The sequence below is a fragment of the Ciconia boyciana genome, chromosome 5 (assembly GCF_034638445.1).
Source record: "Ciconia boyciana chromosome 5, ASM3463844v1, whole genome shotgun sequence".
Taxonomy (NCBI): Eukaryota; Metazoa; Chordata; class Aves; order Ciconiiformes; family Ciconiidae; genus Ciconia; species Ciconia boyciana.
Window position 1 is genome coordinate 56,970,783 of NC_132938.1, and position 22,153 is coordinate 56,992,935.

Consider the following 22,153-nt stretch of genomic DNA (forward strand, 5'->3'; position numbering starts at 1 on the left):
ACTCCTGCATTTGTATGTTTAATTACAAAAACAGTTTAATTACAAAAAAAGTGTTGGCTTTTCTTTGAGATGATCTGGTACGGTTTGTCATTTGTATTTCATGAGAAAATGCATACGCATTTCTCTTATGTAAGCTTGATTGTACTTAGCTGACAGAAAATACTCAACTGGAATCATTACTTTTTCCATTAAAAAAAAATCCAAACAATACCATTTTAAAAATATATTTATTTACAGATCTGCAATTATGTTGGGCCTGCAAAAGTAATCGTCCAGTTAGTTACTAATGGGAAATACGTCCACTTACATGCTCACAGCTTGGTGGGTAAATTTTGTGAAGACGGAGTATGCACGGTTAATGCAGGACCTAAAGATATGGTTGTAGGGTAAGTCTTGTCAACTCATTTGTAAAGCTGGGCTAAGAGCGAGAGAGTCGAGTATAAACACTGTAAGAAGCAATACAAAAATACTACTAAGAGGCAGCTAAGTGGAGCACTAGTCTTCACGCTCTGATCTGTGTTTTGTTTGTATCTTACATAGAAAAATAAATGGGGTTTCTGTTTACCTTTGTAGAATTTGCCCTAAGCAAGCTAAATAGGTTTAAGCACATAATTTTCCCTTAGAATTTGTAGAGTTTCAATATCTTGGTGTGCAGTCCAAATTTGTATTGTAAGCCCATTCTTAAAATGTAAGTAGTTTTTATCAAAGAGAAGGGACTGTAAAATTACTGAAGAAAAGGTTTTGTGACCATTTTGATCAATATTTTACTTTTGCTGAAATCTGCCAATAGGAATATAGTGAAGAGAAAAGCATTAAAGAAAATAGGGTTAGTAAATTCGAAATTAATGCAAGACACGTATAAACATGAAAATACTAAATGAGTCAAACTTTTTAAGTTTAAAGCAGTAAGATTATAGTGAAATTGTAGTTGGTCTGTTCTTGTTTAATTTAAAAGAATAATTATTTATATCAGTAAATAGAGCTGAGGCTCCTGTCTACGTTTTCAGGCTTAGATCAGGTTTCATGCTGGCTGTGAGTTTTAGTTCTGTGATCTCAAGAATGTCTTTGTTGGTGAAGAAGATGAAGTTTAAAAAGCTGAGAAGGTTGGGAGAGAGAGATTCTTTTAAACTGTAACTTTTGATGTCCAAGCCCAGTGCACTAACTTTACCAAGCACAACAATTTAAATAGCTTTATTTGAAATGCTCCTTTTCATCTTGAAACGTTTGGCTCATTTCCTAACCTGTCTTGTTTTTCATCAGATGTTTAGTAACAGCTTTCCTATCCTCAATTGACCCACATGAAAATTGAGTTATTTTCTTGTTTTCATACTTCCAGCTCTAATTCATTTTTAAATGTGCCAGGAGATTTTTACAAAAGCAGATCTTGTATTATGGAAGTTTTCATTCAAATAGATACCTGAAGTGTCTTGCTGAATGTCCAGAGCCTTGCTCAAAACATTTCCTTTGGAAAACGTTGCACTGTGTTTAGCTTCTTAGCTTGCTCTCCACATCATTTTGAACAGATGGAGCTTATTCTGAGCAGTTGCTCTGCATAACAGCCATAGAGAATGACATATTAATGTCATCGCCAAGACAGAGCAAACAAAGTGTGACAACCAGATTTTCAAATGTTTTGTAAGCTGCTTCCACAGTGTAAGTCTGAAACCTAATAGATTACTCCTTAGGCCATGAGAAAATCCCGTGCACCCATACGATCGCTGCCTTATAATGGTGCACATTTTACGTGTTTTGTAAGCTTGGATGAATTTTTCTTGCTGGAAAATTTGCCCTCAAGAATTAGTAGTGCCTAAGTAAGCCTATAGAGTCCTTCTGTTGACTTCAGTTGTGTAGCTGCCTCTGGTAAGAGAGGGACTGACTGCTGCAGGTTTGGCATAAAGCATTAAGAAAATATTTCCCTCAATCAAAATTCGGCAGGTTTGCAAATCTTGGAATACTTCATGTCACAAAGAAGAAAGTGTTTGAAACTCTGGAAACACGCATGATAGATGCTTGCAAAAAAGGATACAACCCAGGACTGCTGGTGCATCCTGAACTTGGCTATCTGCAGGCAGAAGGATGTGGAGACAGACAGCTAACTGGTATGTAGAAATGATGGCCTGGTTTTAATAGGTCTCTTACTAAAAACAGGTTTAGCTTCTGAAAACAGAGATTCTTAGCCAGAAAGAGGCCTTGGGTAGGAAAATAGCCTGTGGCTATGTGCTTTAAGAGGTGGTGTGTCGTTGCTGTGTTTTAGGGAATCTGAAAGAAGGAGCCTTTGCTGTCAACACGCACGTGAGAATGGAGCAACTTCCTTCCATAGCTGCCTGTACCTACCTCTGCACCTACATTTCATTGCTCTTATCCTGTTTAATAAGCTGATAAATAGAGTCATTTTGCATTACTGCTGCAAGACATGATATCCTTAAGTAACTTGGGGACCTTCTTTTGAGAATACCTGTTTCATTCAGCTGCACTTCACCCATATCCCTGTAAAACCTGTGGTCTACATTGCTTTCAGGCACTGTATAGACGCATTCAAATGTTCTTAGTGGCGGCCCTTGTCCTTTTCACAACCTTTATAAATTGAGAGCAGAAAATAGTCATTTTCTGTATGTGTCTTAATTATATACCTTATCTTAAATAACATCTGATCCACAAACTGCAAGGAGAATGCAGTATATTGTGAATAGCTGCTTCTCTCTTTTTAAAAAGAGAGAAGCCGATGGATGCTAAATGAAAAGGAAAACTCGCTATTGGTGCCTTTTGATAGTAATGTTTGGAAAATGCTCTCTCTGTTTTTTTTATGGGTCCCCTACCCCTTGTGTTAATTTGTCTACTTATTGATTCCAGAACGAGAAAGAGAAATTATTCGTCAGGCAGCAGTACAGCAGACTAAAGAAATGGATCTCAGTGTGGTGCGTCTTATGTTTACAGCGTTTCTCCCTGACAGTAATGGTAGTTTCACACGGAAACTTGATCCTGTTATATCAGATGCAATATATGACAGCAGTAAGTATATTTGCCTTTAATTACTTTTTTAATAAGGGGCAAGCTTTTGTACATACAAAAATGATATGTAGATATTGCGATACATAGACTTATCTAGCCCTGCTGCTTGCCTGTTATTTGATCAATAACATGGATAATTGGCCCCATGTCTATCCAAGTACACATGGTATCATTCTGGTTTTTAATAGATGGTGATGTAAACCGTAAAGGAATATTTTATTTTGCTGTTAGCATGTTTAATCCTGCCACTTTTATTATGAGGATTCTGCAAATTCTTGTTATATCCATAAAAAGTGCTTGAATTAGCAGTTTTCAGTTGCTTTCTATGACAAAGCCTTGTCATACAAGATGTGAGGAAAAAATTACTTTGCTTCAATCCTGTTGAGAATTTGACACCTTTCAGTTTTGCTGGCCATCTGCTTGTCCTTGTTTTCTGAGACTAACACAACCAGAGTTCTCAATCCATTTCCTTTAGATCTGTCAGTATTTTTTTATACTTCTGTTACATCCCTCTATTTGTCTTTTTTCTAAGTGAACCTTTTCACTTCATGTTTTCCCTTGTGCTTTTCGATTATGCTTACTCATCTTACCTGAACCCTTTCTGCTGCCTGAGTTTTCCTCCCTATAGCTGTGGATTACCATGTTCCTGATAGTCATTCTGTAATGAGTCAGAAAAAGTACCATTTTTTTTCCCTGTACAACAGTCATGTCTATATCATCACTTTTTAAGGACAAAGTCTAGATGAAAGGGTATTAAATGCAACTGTTCTAATATAGTCTGTTGCTTGCTGTTAATTGGGGAATGTAGTGATACAGCACAGCCATTTTGCATGTATTCACTGAGCAAAAAAATGTGATGTCCGCTGTTCTTATGGCACACATGACCTGCATTTTCTGGATGACAAAACACAATCTTTTCAGCTGGAGGCTGAGGTGATTTACCAAGCAGTGTCTTTAAGGAATCTTGATTTTCATTAGAAACAATTACAGATTCTATTTGTTTTCATTACTCTATCTCACACCTGCATAATGATAGAGAGTATTTGTAAAGCAAAGACAAGGAGGAGGACAAAGCATCAACAGAGATAGAGCATGTATCAAGTCATACATATAAAAGCATTTGAAGTTATCGTATCCTTCTGAATCTGACCATCAAAATTTTGACTCCAACTAAGGAGATGAATAGAGGGGAAATTCTATATGCATGTTTCTGCTGTTTTAAGTTGCTACATAGATGTCGGTTACTAGTTTCTGAGCTCCCAAGGTGAATTCTTGGTTGTTAGTGCCAAAAGATTTTTCTCAGTTTTTGTTTTTTTCTAATATGCTTCACTGGCACCGTTCAAGCCTCTTCCACAGAACAGACACAACTTGTGGTAGCATAACTGTCTATCACAGCTGCTTTTACTTACCAGATGATAGTTCTGTCTTGAGGACCAGTAGATATCCATTGATGTGTCTTCTGAGATCCATGGAGGTGGGCTTTTCGATCACAGTCCAGTATGTTGGCCAAGGACTGATAATGCTTTCAAGTAAGCCACAGTGTAAAGCAAAGCACTGCATATTGCATTCAAATAGTGAGATACAGGGAACAGTTCTCAAGAGTGTCATGCTGTCAAGAAAGCAGGGAAGAAAAAATTATATTATCTTGTAATGCGCTCTTGTCATAAAGTTAGTACTAGTGCAGAGTGCTGGATGCAGTTCACTGCTGTGCTACTTTACTAGTGCAGTAATTGTGCTGGAATGGCCAGGGCCTTATTTTATAGTTCACAGTTCAGTCAAAGCTTAGAGGATACAAGATTATGCCTTTCAGATTAAAAACTGTTGATTTATTCCTGTTTAAAAAAAACAGACAAATTTAGGTAGGTTGTATTGGAGGCTTGTCTTTCTATTGCATTTGTGTGTGTTGTGCTTGGGTTTTTCTGAAATCTAAAACTGTTATGAAGATAAGCAGGTTTTTTTATTCTTTCCTTTCAATAGAAGCTCCCAATGCCTCCAACTTAAAAATCGTAAGAATGGACAGAACAGCAGGGTGCGTAACAGGAGGGGAAGAGATTTACCTTCTCTGTGACAAGGTTCAGAAAGGTAAGAGTCCTGAGTATTGTAAGGCAGAGTCCTGAGTATTGTAAGGCACACCAGGGTGTTCATCTGGAGTACACATGAAGCCTGCTGTGTTGCCTTAGTATTCTCCTGCTCTGATAGTGCAGCAGGATTGGTAAGCACTCAGCCTTTCTGAAAGTCAGGCCAGCAGTCTAGAAAATGAATAAATCAAAGAGTCTGCTGCAAAGCAAATTCATCTTGTGTTGCCTCCACAGAGACCATGTGATCATCTTTGTTCTTCTCAAATTTCTGCCCTTGCCCATGTTCTGGGTTTTTTGTGGCTGGTGGGTCCTGGGTGATGTTTAACTCCATTAACTAACACCTGCTCTGAATTATTCTGAAGTTTCTGATTTATTATTAAGTTCCTGATTATAAGGAGTAAGTATGAGCATTCTTTGTTAACCACTGATGGGAACTGAATGTGTTCAGCACTGCTGCTAGTAACTTCATTTTTATGTATATGCTAATGGTAAAGATTACTCAGTGTAAATAGATACTTCTCACAGACTCCGCTCATGCCTATGAATGTGTCAGGATTGGGCAGTGTGGATTTGGATGCTTTGGTTTTGGGCTGAACTAAAAAGAAAAAAATGGGAGCGAGGGAAATCCTTTGCATTTTTCAGCTATAGGTAATACCTGGGACTCCCTGGTGTAGATTGCATGGTGGAGCAGGTGCCCCATTCTGACCTGTTTGGAATCAGTCTCTTCACATGTTGTTAAAATCATGCAGACCTTTTCTGTTAATACAGGCTGTCCTTTTCCACCTCTCTTTCTTGCAAATGTTCTTCTACCCCTTAGGAAAGAGAGGGGGCTTTGAAAAAACTGTTTTCCTTCAGTAGTGTATATACCTTCTGCTGTCAGAAAGACTGAGATGAAACATAACTCTTGTGCACAAAATAAATAGATAAATGTCTGACTCAGTGGAAGCCCTGAGGTGGGGTTTCCCCTCAGCCGGATCGGGGTTTCCCCTGACCTCACTGCTCTCAGAAACCTCCTGCCTGAAGGAACTTGAGCATGCAGGACAGCGGGACTGGAAGTGGTGGTTCACAGTCTTGAGACTAGCAGGTGGTGGATCAGAGGAAGCAGTCTGTCTGCTCCAAAAGCCTGTCCTGCATCAGTCACCCTGAGAGAGAATAGGCTTTTTCTAGTTTTTTCTCAGCAGGAGTGCTGGGGAAGGAATATGCTAGTGTGATATTTCCCAGCTTCTCCTAAAAATATAAATAAATAAATACAAAGAGGACGAAAGAGAATATGTTTAGAGGAGCAGAAGCCAAATCTCATGTTTCTGGCCCGTGCTGTGTTTTGGGGGTGAGGGATCACTGCTGACATGCCACTTGATCACACCCTTGCTGTCTCTCTGAGCTGCAGCTCCGAAGTGGCACTCTGCCAGCAGCAAGCGGAACTTGAACTGTGGCACTTCAGGTTTTGCTGCAGTTTTTTGAACTGAAACTGTTGGAGGAGAAAGGGTGGTTTCTATGTTTCATGCTTTAAGTTCTCCCCTCCCTACATGTTTGTTCCAAATAAAGCTCCTCTGGAATCTTTTATAGCCCTAGAATAGGAAGAGGTAGTGAATCTAGTTCTCCTTTTACTGCTCAGTAAATAGAGAGCAACTTCAGTGAAGTCATTAGAATTAGGCTGATCTAAAATTGATGTTAAAAATTGGTTATTTATGATGTTTTCAGAAAATGGATAAAGATAATCCATGTATTATTTATGTAACATTATCATCCAGCCAAAATGTAGCCATGTTGATTTTTATCTGAAATAAACTTAGCCAAAGGTTAAACAAATGCATAAACATCCCAAACTTTAAACAAATGCACAACATCCCAAAGAGTGTTTCTTTCCCTCTTCGCAGATGATATTCAAATACGTTTCTATGAAGAGGATGAAAATGGAGGTATGTGGGAAGGCTTTGGAGACTTTTCTCCTACAGATGTACATAGACAGGTAAGTAACAGAGCATTTGTAATTTGTTAATGATTTTCTCATCTCCGTAAAGTAGCATTATATTATAATTCGTAAATTAGATGAGAGCACCTGTATCCCGCACTAACCTCTTCTTTTGTTGGTTACTTCCTAATAATAGTACAATCTTAACTGTTCTTTAAAGTTGTACGTTAGGTAACTAGGCAGGTTAGGAATACAGTGTGAGGAAATTGGGAGATAGACCCATTGCTTTAACATGCACCAGTGTAAATTGGGATAGGATATATAAAAGCTCTTGGAGCACCTGTGAACACACTGAGAAAGCCACAGACTAGATGCTAAATGATGAGGGGACAAACAATGCAGTACTAACATACATGATGTGGTGATACTTTGCATGGCAGTTCTGTCTTTCCCAAAAGGCTTTAGGACTCAAACTCAAAAGTGCAACTGAAAACTAAAATGGAAACTTATTGTTGTAGCAGCCTTCTGTTAAGAATTTTTGTCTCCCAAGCCGTGAACCAACTCCTACAAAATAACACAAATGTAAAAGCAAAGTTGTCAGAACCCATGCTCCATGATAGCTGTGCTTATCATTGTTTCCTTCATAGTTTGCTATTGTGTTCAAAACACCCAAGTATCGAGATGTCAATATCACAAAGCCAGCATCTGTATTTGTACAACTGCGTCGGAAATCTGATCTAGAAACAAGCGAACCAAAGCCTTTTCTCTACTATCCAGAAATCAAAGGTAATGCATTAAACCTGTTTTATATATTGGAAACAGAAACTGCGGGGTCCCTAGGAATGTTTTTAATAAGAGAGGACTTGTTGGATGAGGGATTTTTTTTGTAGTGGTTATTTTTAGAAAATAGGATATTTGCCTCCTTGTTTTGTACAGACCTAATATGAAAAGTGGTAGCTCTGTAATGGGTTTGTACGTTTTTTGTTAGACTTGTAGGCAGTAAATCCATGGGTATTTTCCTAGTGAGGCTTACTCCCTGCAAGTTTCTGATATGCACGCGTGCCTGTCCATACAGTAGATGGCACTCTATTCCTCTAAGTTTATGCAAAATAATATCTGAGGACATTTTACTGTCAGTACTTTCAGATGAAACCTTAAACCAAAGACTGGTTGGTATCTGGTGGAAAAAGTACGTGTTTTGCAGTTCTCTCCTTTTACCATCATGCCTCACAATTTCACTGATGTTTTTGAATTTTCCAGTTGCCCATACTGGTTAAGTAAGCCCAAGACACTTCTTGTAAGAGCAGGGAAAGTGCTGTTTCAGTCTCTTGTGTTAAAATGTTAGTCGCTTAGCAGGAGTAGAATAGTTGGCATCAGACCTGCTTCCTAAGTTGTTAGTGAAAAGAAGTTTAACTAGCAGATCTGTGCCCTTTAAAGTCTACATTTGAAATGTTTGACGTGAATGGCAGCAGCAATCATCGTTTTAAATATCAATAATGTTAATGGTATGGAAATGCCTTGAGGCCCAAGTCAGAATTGGTGTTTCGTTGTACTAAGACAATAATCTTTCTGCTTAACAGTTTACCTGCCTGCAGGTTGTGCTATTAAGTCCTGATCTTGCATGTTTTCAGTGCCTAGATTAGTGCCCTGTTGAAATCAATACCCTGTCAAACTCTGAAATACGTGTGCATCAGTGGTAATGGAGTAAGGACAGCTGAGGCGAGAGGGGTGGTGGTTGATGTCCAAGTGAATCTACTTTACACCTCTTATAATAAAATAGCAGAAAGTGTGCATTCACAAAAACTTCCAGAGTTGCTAGAGGATTTTGTATCTGTAATGATTTCAGGAATCTCTTGCACAAGTTTTATGGAAAGTGAAGTGTACAACTGCAGAGCAAAGTTGCCAGATTTGAAGCAAACCTCTTATGTGCCTCTTAATGGAGTAAAATTAATTCAATATTGTTATGTGCATTTTCAGATCCCCTACACAACCTAATCATGAAATTACCATTTAGGGACTGTTTTTTTTCCCCTTGTTGCAAGTGTACACACAAACTTAGACATGTGTTATGTGGATTTTTTGTTTGTTTCTCTGACTAGATTGCTCTCTAGAGTTTTCTCTCCTCGTCAGTGTGAGTATGCCTGGTGCATGCATGCATACATACTTACAGATCATGTATGCCTGGAAATAACGCACTCGTACTTTTCAGTATACTGTTTCATGTATTCAGCTCTCTGATGCACTGACTGATGTGCCTGTGCATGAAATTTCTTTTTGTCATATGGCTGTTGAAAACTACTAGATCGTTTAGTGAAGGAAGGATATTTTGTTCTTTCCTCAACAGTTCTCCTGGATTTTAACCCCTGTAACGTTTGTATCCCCATTTTTGTAGCTCTTGTCATGACATTTTCACTTTCCCCAGTCACTGGGGTACTACTTTTAAATCTTTGTGTTTTGCTTTCCAGGGGGGCTAAGTATTATTTTGTACGTGCACTATAAAATATTCAGGCTTGGTTTTGGTTTGGTTTGGTTTGGTTTGGTTTTAATGCTGCTCAGCATGGTTTGACAGTATTATGTCCTGCCTGAAAATAAGCTGTCCTTATTCCGGTGGCTTTTCTGATATTTTAAGTAAATCATTTCAAGCAAATGTTTTTCTCACCGTTTCTTGCCATCCTTACCCTTAAACAAAAGTTCAAAGGACACTGCAGGTAGTAAGTGCCTTGTGATTTGCTGACCCTTTGATAAGGGTCCATTTCTAAAGTAGATTTGCTTAGTAGAAGAGCCTGTGCTTATATTCCCCAAAGGCAAATTTTCTTGAACAAGTTTGTGGTTCAGGGCACTTGTGCTGGTTTATGACTTGACTTAGACATAGAAGAATTTGGGGACCACCGATTTCCGGGGCTCTGAGTACATGAGACACTTTTGAAGGAAACTCTGAGCCCCCTAAGACATCTCTGCACCTTTCCCTCCCAGTCTGAGCACAAGGTACCTGACATAACTGAAGAGACCACACGGGCCTGAGCTATGCTGTTGGTCTGGCTGGGGACTTGGCACTAGCTTGTTTCTCGCAGGAATTCTCACTGCTCAATTACATACAAAGTTGTTCTGTTGTTTGGAGCTAGAAGAGAGTTGACTCTTTGACAGCACTCTGCATTTTCCTTTAGTAATGCTTTCTGTATGCACATCCTCTTCTGTGCGTGGCCACCAGTAAGAGTGAGTCCTTATCCCGTCTATTCCTTCTAACCCAGATAAAGAAGAAGTGCAAAGGAAACGACAGAAGCTAATGCCAAACTTCTCTGATGGCTATGGTGGAGGCAGTGGCGCAGGAGGCGGTGGCATGTATGGAGGGGGAGGTGGCGGTGCTGGGTCTGGTAAGTCAGCAGTTTTGGGTGAAGAGGGGAAGGGGTTCTACTTTGAGAGCAGGAGAGATGTTTATTCTGATTTTTAAAATGTGATGAGGATTTCTTCTCCTTCTAGGTAGATAAGACCTGACTCTCCTGTCTTTGTACCAGTGTAACTCATTTCAGTCAAGCATCTCCTTGTTTTCTAAATACTTCTTCAGTTGCTTTGCCTTCCTACTTGGATATGAGGCTCATGGTGACTTTTTTTTTTTTCTCTTCCTTGAAGCTTTAAGTCACAGATAACACCTTTCTAGTTGAGGAAGTCTGAGTCAGGAATCCATCATATCTTAGCTTTGTTGCTTCCTAGGGCCTCAAAGGCACTGAAATTCATGAGACAGCTCAGCTAAGTACCATCTTGGATGCTTAAAATTGAAAAGGTTCTTAATTATTTCTGGGACCAGGAGTGGAATTTGGCAAATTAACCCTGTTAGTGCAAAGAACTATTAAAAATTTGAGATACTAATTAGTAAATTTTCTACTACCTTTTGAAGCCAGAGGATATCATAAGAGCAGGATCATAAGAGCATTGCTTTGATTCTTGCAGCAGAGCATTAAAAACCTGTAGATCAGCAAACGTAATCTGAACCACAGTACCTTTGCAACCCTTTTTTTAGAGCAGGGGACGGAGCAGCAATTTTCATATTGTTACATGCATTGCTAGCAGCACATCTATAACATAACACCAGAATACAAATCTGTTGTAATCACGAAGATTCAAAAGCATAGAGGTAGCTTGTGAAATCTCATTTGAGACTTAGATGAAGCATACTAGTGATATAATACATTTGTGTGGCCTTATGGATGTTGGGACAAAGAGTGTTACTAGCCAACCATGTAGAACTTCTTTGGATTCTTGAAGGGGTGGGGAGGAGTTCACCTTCAGTCTGGAAAATCTGTTTTAATCGGATGGAATAAAGGAGAAGGTATGTAGAAAACAAAATTTCAGTTCTTTAGGTTCAGTGTTCTTCCAGATGGTGTTTTCGTTGCTTTAGGGTATAATTCTATTAATTCTTCCATCTTTTTCATTTCTTTAGGGTTCAGTTATCCTTCATATGGATACTCTGCTTTTGGAGGCATGCATTTCCACCCTGGCACAACAAAGTCCAATGCTGGAATGAAACATGGTAACAGTAAAAATGTCATTCTTGCAACAGTTGAATGAGTCTGACCATCTTTATTTTCTTCTACAATATGAGCTGAAGTGTCATGCAGGTCTAGCTAAGTGTGCTGGGGGGGCTATTTTTTTTCCCTAGAATCAGTCTCTTTTCTAGAACCTCTGGCAGGAGAGGGGTTTGTGTAGATTATACTGCCCTGCTTCTCTTTAATTCTCTCAAGGCTACCTTGAAAGCTGTGTGCATGTTCCTTTTTACTGCTAACTCCTGAGAAGCAGTCACCAAAACCCCTCTGTGCATCTATATTCAGTGTATGTTTCAAGCAACAGCCCTTTCACTTGCTTGAATGTTCTGATTACAGGTGACCCAAGGACTAGCCCAGAGAAATAACATAAAAGTCAATGGAAAAGATTAAGTTAATAATAAGGGCATTCTTGGCTTCCTAAAGTAGGGAAGTCATTTCACATCTACATGTTGAATACTCTCTAGTTGTTTCCAAAGTCTCAGGGATGAATTTGCTGTCAGAAAAAAAAAAAGTAAATCTCAATAATTCTGCTAGATTTCCTGGGAATACTTCAGACTTGCATTCTTGTACCATAAAAAGAGAAGTATATCTGCTGTTATATATAAAAGTTTATCTTTAAAGCAGAGGCTGTCAAAAACATAACATCACTTTACAGCAAGTTATATTGCTATGTCTGTGCGTGTTGGCATCTGGAGTATTATGATTTGTGAGTGTTTAATGATAACACCTATGTCAAAGTAAATTTCTGTATTGAGTTCTTTGGTTTGGTTATGGCTAGTTGAACTTTATCACTTGCATAAAAAAGCAACAGTGTTGGACACTAATGATACTAATTTTTGTTTGAAGGACTATCAAATAGCACAGCTGAACAAGACGGGAAGAGCTCTGATAAACAAAGTGACAAATGGGACATGAAACATGATGTGAAAGTGGAAACTGTGGAGAGGAATGAGTGCAGAACCTCTGGTGATAATGAGAAGGAGGATGCTGCTTCTTCCTGTAAAGCTGGAAGTGATGTAAATGAAGCAGATTGCAGGTGGCAAGGTAAGTGAACAAGTAAATGTATTTAGGGTAGATCAAACTGAGTAATGGGCAAAGCTGGTGTTAAAGGCCTGGAAACTCCATAAACGTCTGCTTGCTGTTTTCAAAATATGATAATGCCTCCTGGAGGAAACAGGAGGGATTCCATTCCCCCAAATCTAAGGTCCCTCCCCATACATAGTTCTGTAGATAATCTTCCACCTTTGTACTGCCACTGGGCAACTGAACTTCTGCTTGTCATGCAAGGAGAAGAGATAGCTTAGCCTGCTGGGCACATTTAACACTGCTTTATAATAAACCTGTATGAGGAACACTGAAAGCAGTGAAGGTGCATGGAATACAATTCAGCAGTTGACTTGGCTTTTGATATTTGATAGGCTTTAATGGATGAGTAAATGGATGTTGGCGTGATTGTTGCAGTAGTTCTTCCCTGCAATTCTACTGTTAAATTGCATGCAAAGTGGTGTTAAAGGTTTGAATTTAAAATGTAAATGTATCTGTTCCCATGTGACAAATACACAGTAAAATAACACTGTTGGGTAGCAAAGTCTTACACATCAAACTGCTGAACAAAAGGGGAGGAAGGCAAGAGTAGTCAATAGAAATGGTTTAGCAGTAGCATTGTAAAATATATGAAGACTATAAATGACCCTTTCCCAGACAGTAAGACTTCCTTTTCTTGGATTGTTTTTTAAAAGAGTTGATAGTCACTTTTTTAAAGGATTTGAGTAATCTCATAAAATGAAAAAGACAACGGTTGGACTAGAGGGACATGGTAGTGGTAGGAATTGAGCAGGAAGGAATTATTTGTTCCTGGCTTTTACCAAGTGTAATGTGATTTGGACCACTTTTGTTGTTCCCTTCTTGGTCAGGGAGAGGGCACGTTACCTTGTGTGTATCAGCCCTGTGTGACACTTGCTATTAAGAGCACTAGAAGCTGTGGCTTGGGAAACCAAAGTCACGTAGTAGGTGGGTTGTAGTTGTAAAATCCTCCAAGGTGTAGCTTCTTGTGATCTGAGAAACAGATGGTGCTCCTGAGAAAAGCTGAAGAACTTGCTGTTTGCAGTTCTGGTTGTGATAAATCCTGTGACTGATTCAGAGAGCAAAATCTTTTCTGATATGTGAAGAAATAATAATGTCCATTTAGCAGTCGCCAAAGAGGGGCCTGGATTGTTGTCCTGGTTTCCGAGTAGTGAACATTGTAGGCAGGAAGTTGACTGTTTCTTTTCTTTACCTATTATAATGGCATGAAAAGAGCCAATTTCAATATAATCTCCAGATTATATGAAGAATAGATGCAGAAGAACAGGCTTCATGAAATGGCTACTGCAGGGTAGAACATTTGGGTATTAGACTAAAAGATGCTACCTTGTAGTATTTTGAAGGATAGCTTTTCTGCGTGCTTGATATGGGAAACCAAGGAGGTTCAGAATCCAGTTTTTCAGACTCTGGAAATCTCTATAATGAGAAAAGACCAAATTGCTTAATACCGTTTACCCTGGATATATATCCTGAACATAACATCCATCTAATGCTATTATTTAGTGTTAAAAGGTAAATAGCAAATATAAATGTATCAGGCTGGGCATATAGTATAGGAACCACAGTGATATATTGGCTAGAACAATAAGCTTCATGGATAGCTGAGTAAGTCTTCGGCTTACAGAAATTATGTATTCACATGTTCACCAGGGATATGCTTCTAACCTGGTCTAAATGCCTGGTTTTGTGTAGCTGGAAATCCTGGGTATTCTCTCCCTATGTGTGCTTTAAATGACAAAGTCTGTTTTACTTGTTTGCTGTTAGTAATTTCTAACCTTACAAGGTTTTATAGAAACATGAAACTGCTCAAAATACAGGCTGGTTTCAGATGATACTGCTTCCCAGAATGACGACTGTGGTTTGAAAGTTCATCTGTTTCATTTTCGCTAGTTTCTTGCTGATACAGAACCACAAAGGTATTGACAGAGCAGCTAGAGTGACTTTTTTCCACAAATTAGTTTCTTTCCTCCCCTTTCTCCCTTTTGCCTCCCCAACGTGACAAATTCTGCTTTTTGAAATCTCAGTGCTTGTACATTTTATACCTAAAATCAGGATACTACAAATACTAAGCATTGTAAACACTGGAATGTTTTAAACAGGTGAACAGACTCTCTGTGCTGCTGCTCTAAAGCAGGAAAGACTGCATGGTTCAAGTTGGAGAGGGGGCAGAAAGCCCTGCATTTATTCCACAGCTTTTCTGTGGGTTTCTGTGCAGTAATTGACAGGTCACTTAGGCTTCTTGTGCCTCAGTTTCCTCAAGTCTAAACTACTCAGAACTGCATGGGAGGTTCTTTTAAGTGCTCTGTGGACAAGAGTCCTTAGATGTCGCTTGTATCTAAGCAAATCCAAGTTCCTGCTCCTTTTGTCTCATTACACATAAGAACACATCAATGCAATTAATTTGGTGCCGCTCAAACTAAAGGTAGCTTCCAGAGCTGGACTGTTCTCAGGATTCCTGCTGCCTGAATGCTCAGCATGCACTGAGTTTTTCTTCCAAGGGACTTATTCCCTCTCTCCTTACCTCTCAGGAGTAATTAGCAACCTGTTTCAGTGAGTCAGTAAATGCTTGGTGGTCTGCACTTCGTATTTCTTTGGCAGCACAAATGCCTGTCAAAAGAAGGTGGTGTTGCAAAGAAGACAACCAAACTGATGAAGACAAAACTTTCTGTTGCAGATGGTCTGTTCCTGGAGAAGGCCATGCAGCTTGCCAAGCGTCACTGCAATGCTCTCTTTGATTATGCTGTAACTGGAGATGTGAAGATGCTGTTGGCTGTTCAGCGCCATCTCACTGTTGTCCAGGATGATAATGGAGACAAGTAAGTTGGCCTATACTTACTGGGTTGAAAGTCATGTTTTTGATGGCAGAATGGTGTGGTCAGTTTGTTCTGTCCCCTGTGGGTGCCCATCATCGATTTTAGCACTGCTCTAATCAAATAAATATCATTCTCCTTTGTGCTGTTTGGGAGAGGTACAGCTGCGATTTAGACATTTTTGTTGCATTTGCAGAAAAGTCACTCACACCACAAAGGTCTTTGATCCAGTACCTGTCAGAAAGTAATCTGGTCATTGAGGGTACGGTGAGCATGTCATGAATTTGTTTGCCTTTTTTTACTTAAAATCTCAACTGAGCATGAAGTGCCATGCTTCCATCATGATACACAGTTGATGGGGATACTCAGCTTTGTGCTGAAGGAGGGTGCCCTGCTTTTTATTCCATGCAAGTCTTTAAGTCTTCATGGGAAGCTTTAAGTTACAGATGCACCGGGAGATGCAGAAATAATAGCTGGAGGATCCATGCTGCTTTTCTCCCACTGACACCAAGTTCTTCCCAGAGGATGGTATTTTGCTCTTGCTTACCTCTGTCCTGTACTGTTGTCTTCCAAGAGGTTGCACGGACGTTTGTGGCAGATTTGGCTGCTAATATTTGCTTATCATTCCTTCAATAATGTGAGTTGGAGTAGAAATCCATTTTGTTCCTCTACAGCTATGCAGATTCTGTGGGATTCAGAGTGAAATACAGTGAGGAACTAATGATTAGTAGTTATTTAAAAGCAAATTGGGTGGAAGTGGCTCTGAACATATGCAAAGATAATCTCTTGAATAAGCAAGTGACATTATCACATCCTCACTTTTTAGCTGGCAGGCTTTGGGCAGGCTCATGCAATCACTTCTGTTTCCTTAAATTGCAGTATTTTGTACAGTAGAAGCCATATAAGCCTTAAGGTGTCCAGCTAGATGGAAAATTACAGGTGACTGAGACATGCTATCCCACTGTTCGATTACTCTGTGAGAGGTTACTACTTTCACTGCACTTTCAGTGAAAATAGGTCTTGGATTACTGATAAAGGACTGCAAAATCAGAGATAGCTACTTTACTTGCTTTGCTTTCCAATTGGCAACCTAATGTCTGCTTCGAGGAAAGCAGGAATATGAGCTAGGCAGGAGCTAGCAACAAAATCTGCTAGCACTTTGGACAATACAGCTTCTGTGTTTTTTTTTTTTTAAAAAAAGCAGGGGGTAGAGGACTATTGAGCAAGTAGGACCTCCATTCAAAAATCAATAATGTGCCCCTCAGATTTGGACTTGCAGGACGCTTCAACAAAGTCAAAATACTTTTTGGAATGATGGTAAATAGTTGTTTTCTTCCTGGATCAAGAAGTACCTGCAAGTACGTGAGGCTCAAGCTCATGTTGCCTTTCTCCTGGGATGGATTTTAGACTGAGAGCATGTAATACATCTAAATTACTCTGCAGCTTTTTAACAAAACAAAGTTTTGGTGACTGTCTTCCAGCACTCTCTCAGGAGCTGTTTGGGTTTTTTTTTCTTTAAAAAAGTCAAAATTAATAAATCAATTTCCCTAATTTTCACTTTAATCATTAAAATTATATGGCAAAAACTATAAAATTTTTGCTTAAGCCTTTAAAGAAGTGTTGCTGTCAACAATTTTGCTCAGCTTGCTTTCATCAAAGTAGTATGTAGGGAATGAAAATAACTTTAATGGGACCTGTGTTGTCTTTTATGGCTTTGAGACAAAATACATTAATCTGTGATTAGTGTATATTTACTGTGGGCTCTCAGTAACACTGCCTGTTACTGCATTTATACCAGTACCACTACTTTCCAGAAGCCTGACGGTATTACAGCAGTCTGCCTCCACAGCAGTGCTGAAATGCATTTTTTGATGCAGGACTGTTTAAAAAGTGGAATTGACTGCCCTTTTATGGTCTAGTCAGCATGTCTTTACAGCACTGTTATCCCACAACTGTTAGACTACAGCGTCACATGCAGTGGCAGGGTAAAATTAAAGTACTTGCTACGGAAAAGAGAACTAAAGGCAGAAGAGCAAATTTGTTGCTGAAGGGAGATTTGGAAATAAAATGTCAGCATGGTAGAGCATAATAAGAAGCATCTACCAGAGAGCAGAGGAACAGCTCTTTTATGGTAGTGGTGGGACTGTTTGAACAGCACAGGAGAGTTGAAGGAGGGAAAAGTGCCATGGTACTGCCTATGGCAGCATCCAGAACCAATAAAACAGGCCCTTCGAGGATGAGTTTGGTTTAGAAATCATATTTTTTTCCCTTTTAAAAATATCTTCTGGCTTTGAGTGCTCTCAGTCTCAATTTCAAGATGACTCTACACCCCGAATGGCAAGGAACTTCTTTTTATTTTTCTGATGAAAGTATAGATCTGAGTATATTCAGGTGTTTCTGGAGCACCATAACAAACGCACCACATGTCCTATGTTGATATTTTGTGTGTCAGCAGCAATATGCTAAAAAGATGAGTCTAGAAGTTGGGCAGCATCTGTTAAGGGAGAGCTTGGCAAGATATGTTTCAAAACAAAGGGCATAGCTTTGAAATGAGGTCTCGAGGGAACAAGACAAATCGAGCTCTGTTGCAGAGGGGTGATGGGATTCAGAACCTGCTTTATTCCTGGAGTCGTTTTGCAAGTACAGCCTGGTGGCTGTGGTGTACTCTGGCTGGTGGTGAGGGACCTGGCTCTGGAGAAGACCATGGGAAAGGCCATTGCATTAACCCGGTAGAAGTGGTGAAGTGTCTTGCCTGTGCAGAGTTGCTCATGTCCCAAAACAGGTTTTTCATTTGGCAGGATGTCTCTGGCCACTGCTGCAAATCCTGTGGCCGTTAGTTGCTGGGCCTGAGTCCTCAGTCATTTTTCTGTTTGAAAATGAAGAAAAGAAAAACCCACAGATCTGGGAAAACCCCCAAGGGAAAATCTGCTTTGGTGGCAGACAGGCCTGTGGAAATTCTGAAGGAAGGTTTTGACAATAAGAGGTGTTCGTGTGCTGCGTAATTCAAAACATGAAAAAACCAAAACAGCGAAGAATCTGGGGATTTCAAACACATTCTGAAACAATTCTTTTGTGAAACAAAGTTTGTATTTATTAGACTATTAGTTAAGTTATGCTCAGGACCAGCAAAAGCCATCCAGAGTCTGTTTTTGTGATTGAAGGGTTAAACACTATTGTCTTCTGACTAGCTTTTTTTAACGTTGGGATTCAGTTTAGGTGCTGATATTTAGTGCTGAAGTCATGACCTCTAATAGTCAGGTGTTTATATCAGTTAGAATTCAATCAGATCTACAGCAAAACCTTACAATTTTTGTAATAAATTTGAAAATGTGAATTTGTTAATCTGTTTTTTGTTTGTTTCAGTGTCCTTCATTTGGCAATTATCCACCTTCATACTGAGCTGGTGAAAAACCTCTTGGAAGTGATGCCTGATTTGAATTATAATGACATCATTAACATGAGAAACGACCTTTATCAGGTATGCTGTTGTGGTGGTATAAGTGTTGTTGATTGTTCTGCCAGCAACAACGAAATTGCACAGTTACATCTGTCTTATTTTTCTTCTATTTGTTGGAATGAGCCCAGATCAGCTGTAATGCAAACAAGTTTAGAAACACAATGACATATTGTAAAGTTTAGAAACACAATGACCTGGTGCAAGGCAGTGGAGGAGCAAGAGCAGGTTTTCACTGTTTTAGTTCACAACTCCCCTTGATGTTAACACAAATGCCTCTGTGGGTTAATCGTAGAGCAGGCCAAACCCACGAAATTCTTCAGTTCATGACTTTATTATTTGGCTTCTCTGTTATTAAACCAGTGGTAATGATTACAGTGTGCCAGCTCTGGGCTCTTTTGACCTTTCTAACCTGGGATAACTCGGGATCGTGAGTCAGTTGCTGTGTCATCAGTTATCTGTAGGCATGTGGAAGCTGTAACAAACTATGCCCTTCCTGTAGCCCAGATGGTATTTGCGCCCGTCACATGAGCACCAAAATTTCCCTTTCATTTCTAGATTCACATTATAGCAAAACAAAAAAAACCCATCCCCATGTCTCTTACCTAGTAGGAAAAGAACTCTTAACTGCCAGGCACAACTCTGTCTCCTCAGTTTCATCTGTGACAGAGTCTGAGGTTTTTGTATTGTAACTCAGACAGGCTTTAAAAAGAGTCGTGGAAACCTGCCTGGAAAATAATCTCTTTTCAACTGTGTGCACCGTTCGGTTGTCCCAAAGGTAACCAGCTGGATGTTACACGGCAGCACTCCGACATTTGTGTCATTTCTTTTGCTGTGAACAGTAAAGGCATTATTCTACACAGATAGTCCCAGAGGGTTTATTTTGACTTTTTTGTTCTCTTTCACATTTCATTTTTATGCTCTTTATATGAGCAAGTTTGAAATGTGGAGGCTGATGAAAGCAAGCAGAAGATTCTGAATTGAATTCTGTGCCCTCTGTTTCACAGAAATAGGAAGCAAAGCTGTGCTCTGTACAAGAAATAAATCTCTAACTACCAGGACCTCTACAGCTATTCCTACCTTCTACTTAAACTTTAAGCCAGTGGTGGGAGAGAAAGTAGGTTTGGGCTAGAATTTTCCTTCTGTACAGGTATTCTGAAAGCTGAATCGTACATGTAGCCTATAGATTCAGTAATTAATTGCAGATATGTTGACAAATGTATCGACAAACACAAGCTTATTGTACAGAGCTGGAATTAGTCTTTTTTTATAGTCCTCTGTAATACAAGGATAATGATATGGATATGGAATCTTGTGCAATTTTTAGATTATTTTACTGCTGGAAATAATGATTTCCCAAACCTTACTGGAATGCCTTACTGTTGAAATACATACATTTCTGAGCATGTTCTACATGATGCTGTTCACTGGCAAGACTGTCAAGAATGCAGTATACAACTGACCTTCGGAAATACTGGAAACCTCTTGGCCAGAGAGCCTCTCGGTGCTGCAGGTGTCTTTGCACAAAAATGGAGAACGTGCAAGTAGAATCAGCCAGCTAGACACATGCTGCGTAAATGCACAGTTGTTCTGCACTTCGATAAATGCACAGAACAGCAAGATTTTCTTCTTTTCTGTGCAGAGTCATTTTGGGGGATAAGGCAGTCCTAAGCCCATGGCTGCAAACCCCCTATTCAGGAGCAAAATTAGAGCATAGTCCACTGCCAAAGGCAGATTTGAGCAGGCCCTGGAAAGTGCGGGTGCTCCCTCTGTGGCATGAACTTGGCTATGGGGCAGCTGGAAGCAGGCTTCCAGTGTCTGGGGGGCACAGGAATTATCTCATTTCCCAAGTCCCTTGCACCGCAATGCTCAAATAGCCTGGTCAGTGCCTTGGCTTATAAGAGTAGGCAACATCTTTGTTCCTCCCAAAGTCCAACTGCTGACACTGGCAAGGCAGCTTTTACTTCCAGTAAGTAGAAACCCTGTTTGTAGTATGCAGTAGAAAAAAATGTACACATACGCGAGCTTTTCATTTCTGTTAGCTTTGAAGTGTAGTAACATCTTCTCACACTAGGAGCTTTTATGGGTTTAAGAGATTTCTGTAGAGGTGATGTAGCTGTTGCTTATCTTCTCATGGCTTGCTTCTGTCGCTTCTAGACCCCCTTGCACCTGGCAGTAATCACAAAGCAGGCAGAGGTGGTAGAAGACTTGCTGAAGGCTGGAGCAGATGTCAGCCTTCTGGATCGCCATGGTAATTCTGTCTTACATTTAGCTGCTACTGAAGGAGACGACAAGATTTTGAGTCTACTCCTCAAGCATAAGAAGATATCTCCGATGGTCGACCTTTCCAATGGTGAAGGTATGGAAAGATAATGGCTGTGTTTTCCACTTACCTACTGGACAAGCACACCTCAATTCCTGCCAGCACAGTGGTTTTACACAGGTAGATACAGACCTTGGAAATAGCATCTTTCCCCATTTTGCACATGCTGTCCTTGGCTTTTATATGCCTGCAGTCACAGATGAGAGAACACAGACATGTAGGTTTTCAGGTTGTATGGAACTTAAAAGATTGGTAACGCCCCCGTGACACAGTATGGATTTGAATTTTTGTTACTGTATATTTTTGATCTCAGAAAACTTAAAGGACTGTGTTCCTCCTGAGATACCTTATGCAACTACTGTTTAAAAAAAAAAATCCCCCCAGAAGAAAACGTTTCCTCCTGTCTAGTGAATGAAATCCCCTCAAAAATAATTTCTGGTCCAGTGTCAAGTTTCTTACCTGGTACTTCGTGACCATACAGAATTAGAGCCTATAAAATAACCACAAAGACACAATTCTCCCATTTTTCAGTGGCACAGGTCATTTGAATTTAGTACTCCTGCTCGAGTAGATTGTAAAATGTCTGACCTAAAAATGTCATTATGGGAATCAAAAAACAGTGTTAAGTTCCTCAGAGAGAGGGGGTCTTTTGGTTGGTTGGATTGGGGTGGTTGGTTGATTGTTTTTTAAATACAAGGCTTTATTATTCTCTTTTTGAGCTGCTGCAGGTAATCTTGAGGTGATAGGGCAGTGTGACCTTACAGGAGGATGATACTAAAAATACCAACTATTCCCCAGAATATTTCTAGAAGAGATGTTCAGTAGCAGATGGGGCCAGTGCAGGGTACCTTTTTGTTTAGTACCAAGATGCAGATTTTCTTTTTAAGGCTACTCTCCTTGGAGGCACAGAGATGCTCTAGGTGAGCTCTTTAGTTCCTGCCTTCTT

The 22,153-nt window shown here is 39.7% G+C and overlaps 1 protein-coding gene across 4 annotated transcripts in view; it reads left to right on the forward strand.

Annotated features, from left to right (window-relative positions):
- Window positions 1-22,153, forward strand: part of NFKB1 (nuclear factor kappa B subunit 1) — a 61,435-nt gene that overhangs the window by 33,282 nt on the left and 6,000 nt on the right. For 2 of the 4 annotated variants that reach the window (XM_072863119.1, XM_072863118.1), the window contains exons 6-17: window positions 238-386; window positions 1,936-2,099; window positions 2,851-3,009; window positions 4,987-5,091; window positions 6,965-7,056; window positions 7,647-7,785; window positions 10,248-10,370; window positions 11,435-11,524; window positions 12,384-12,581; window positions 15,295-15,436; window positions 18,794-18,908; window positions 21,042-21,243. In XM_072863119.1, the coding sequence (XP_072719220.1) occupies window positions 238-386; window positions 1,936-2,099; window positions 2,851-3,009; window positions 4,987-5,091; window positions 6,965-7,056; window positions 7,647-7,785; window positions 10,248-10,370; window positions 11,435-11,524; window positions 12,384-12,581; window positions 15,295-15,436; window positions 18,794-18,908; window positions 21,042-21,243 (1,678 nt within the window). The remainder of the gene's footprint in view (window positions 1-237; window positions 387-1,935; window positions 2,100-2,850; window positions 3,010-4,986; window positions 5,092-6,964; window positions 7,057-7,646; window positions 7,786-10,247; window positions 10,371-11,434; window positions 11,525-12,383; window positions 12,582-15,294; window positions 15,437-18,793; window positions 18,909-21,041; window positions 21,244-22,153) is intronic. The other 2 variants (XM_072863121.1, XM_072863122.1) reach the window with 1 other exon arrangement.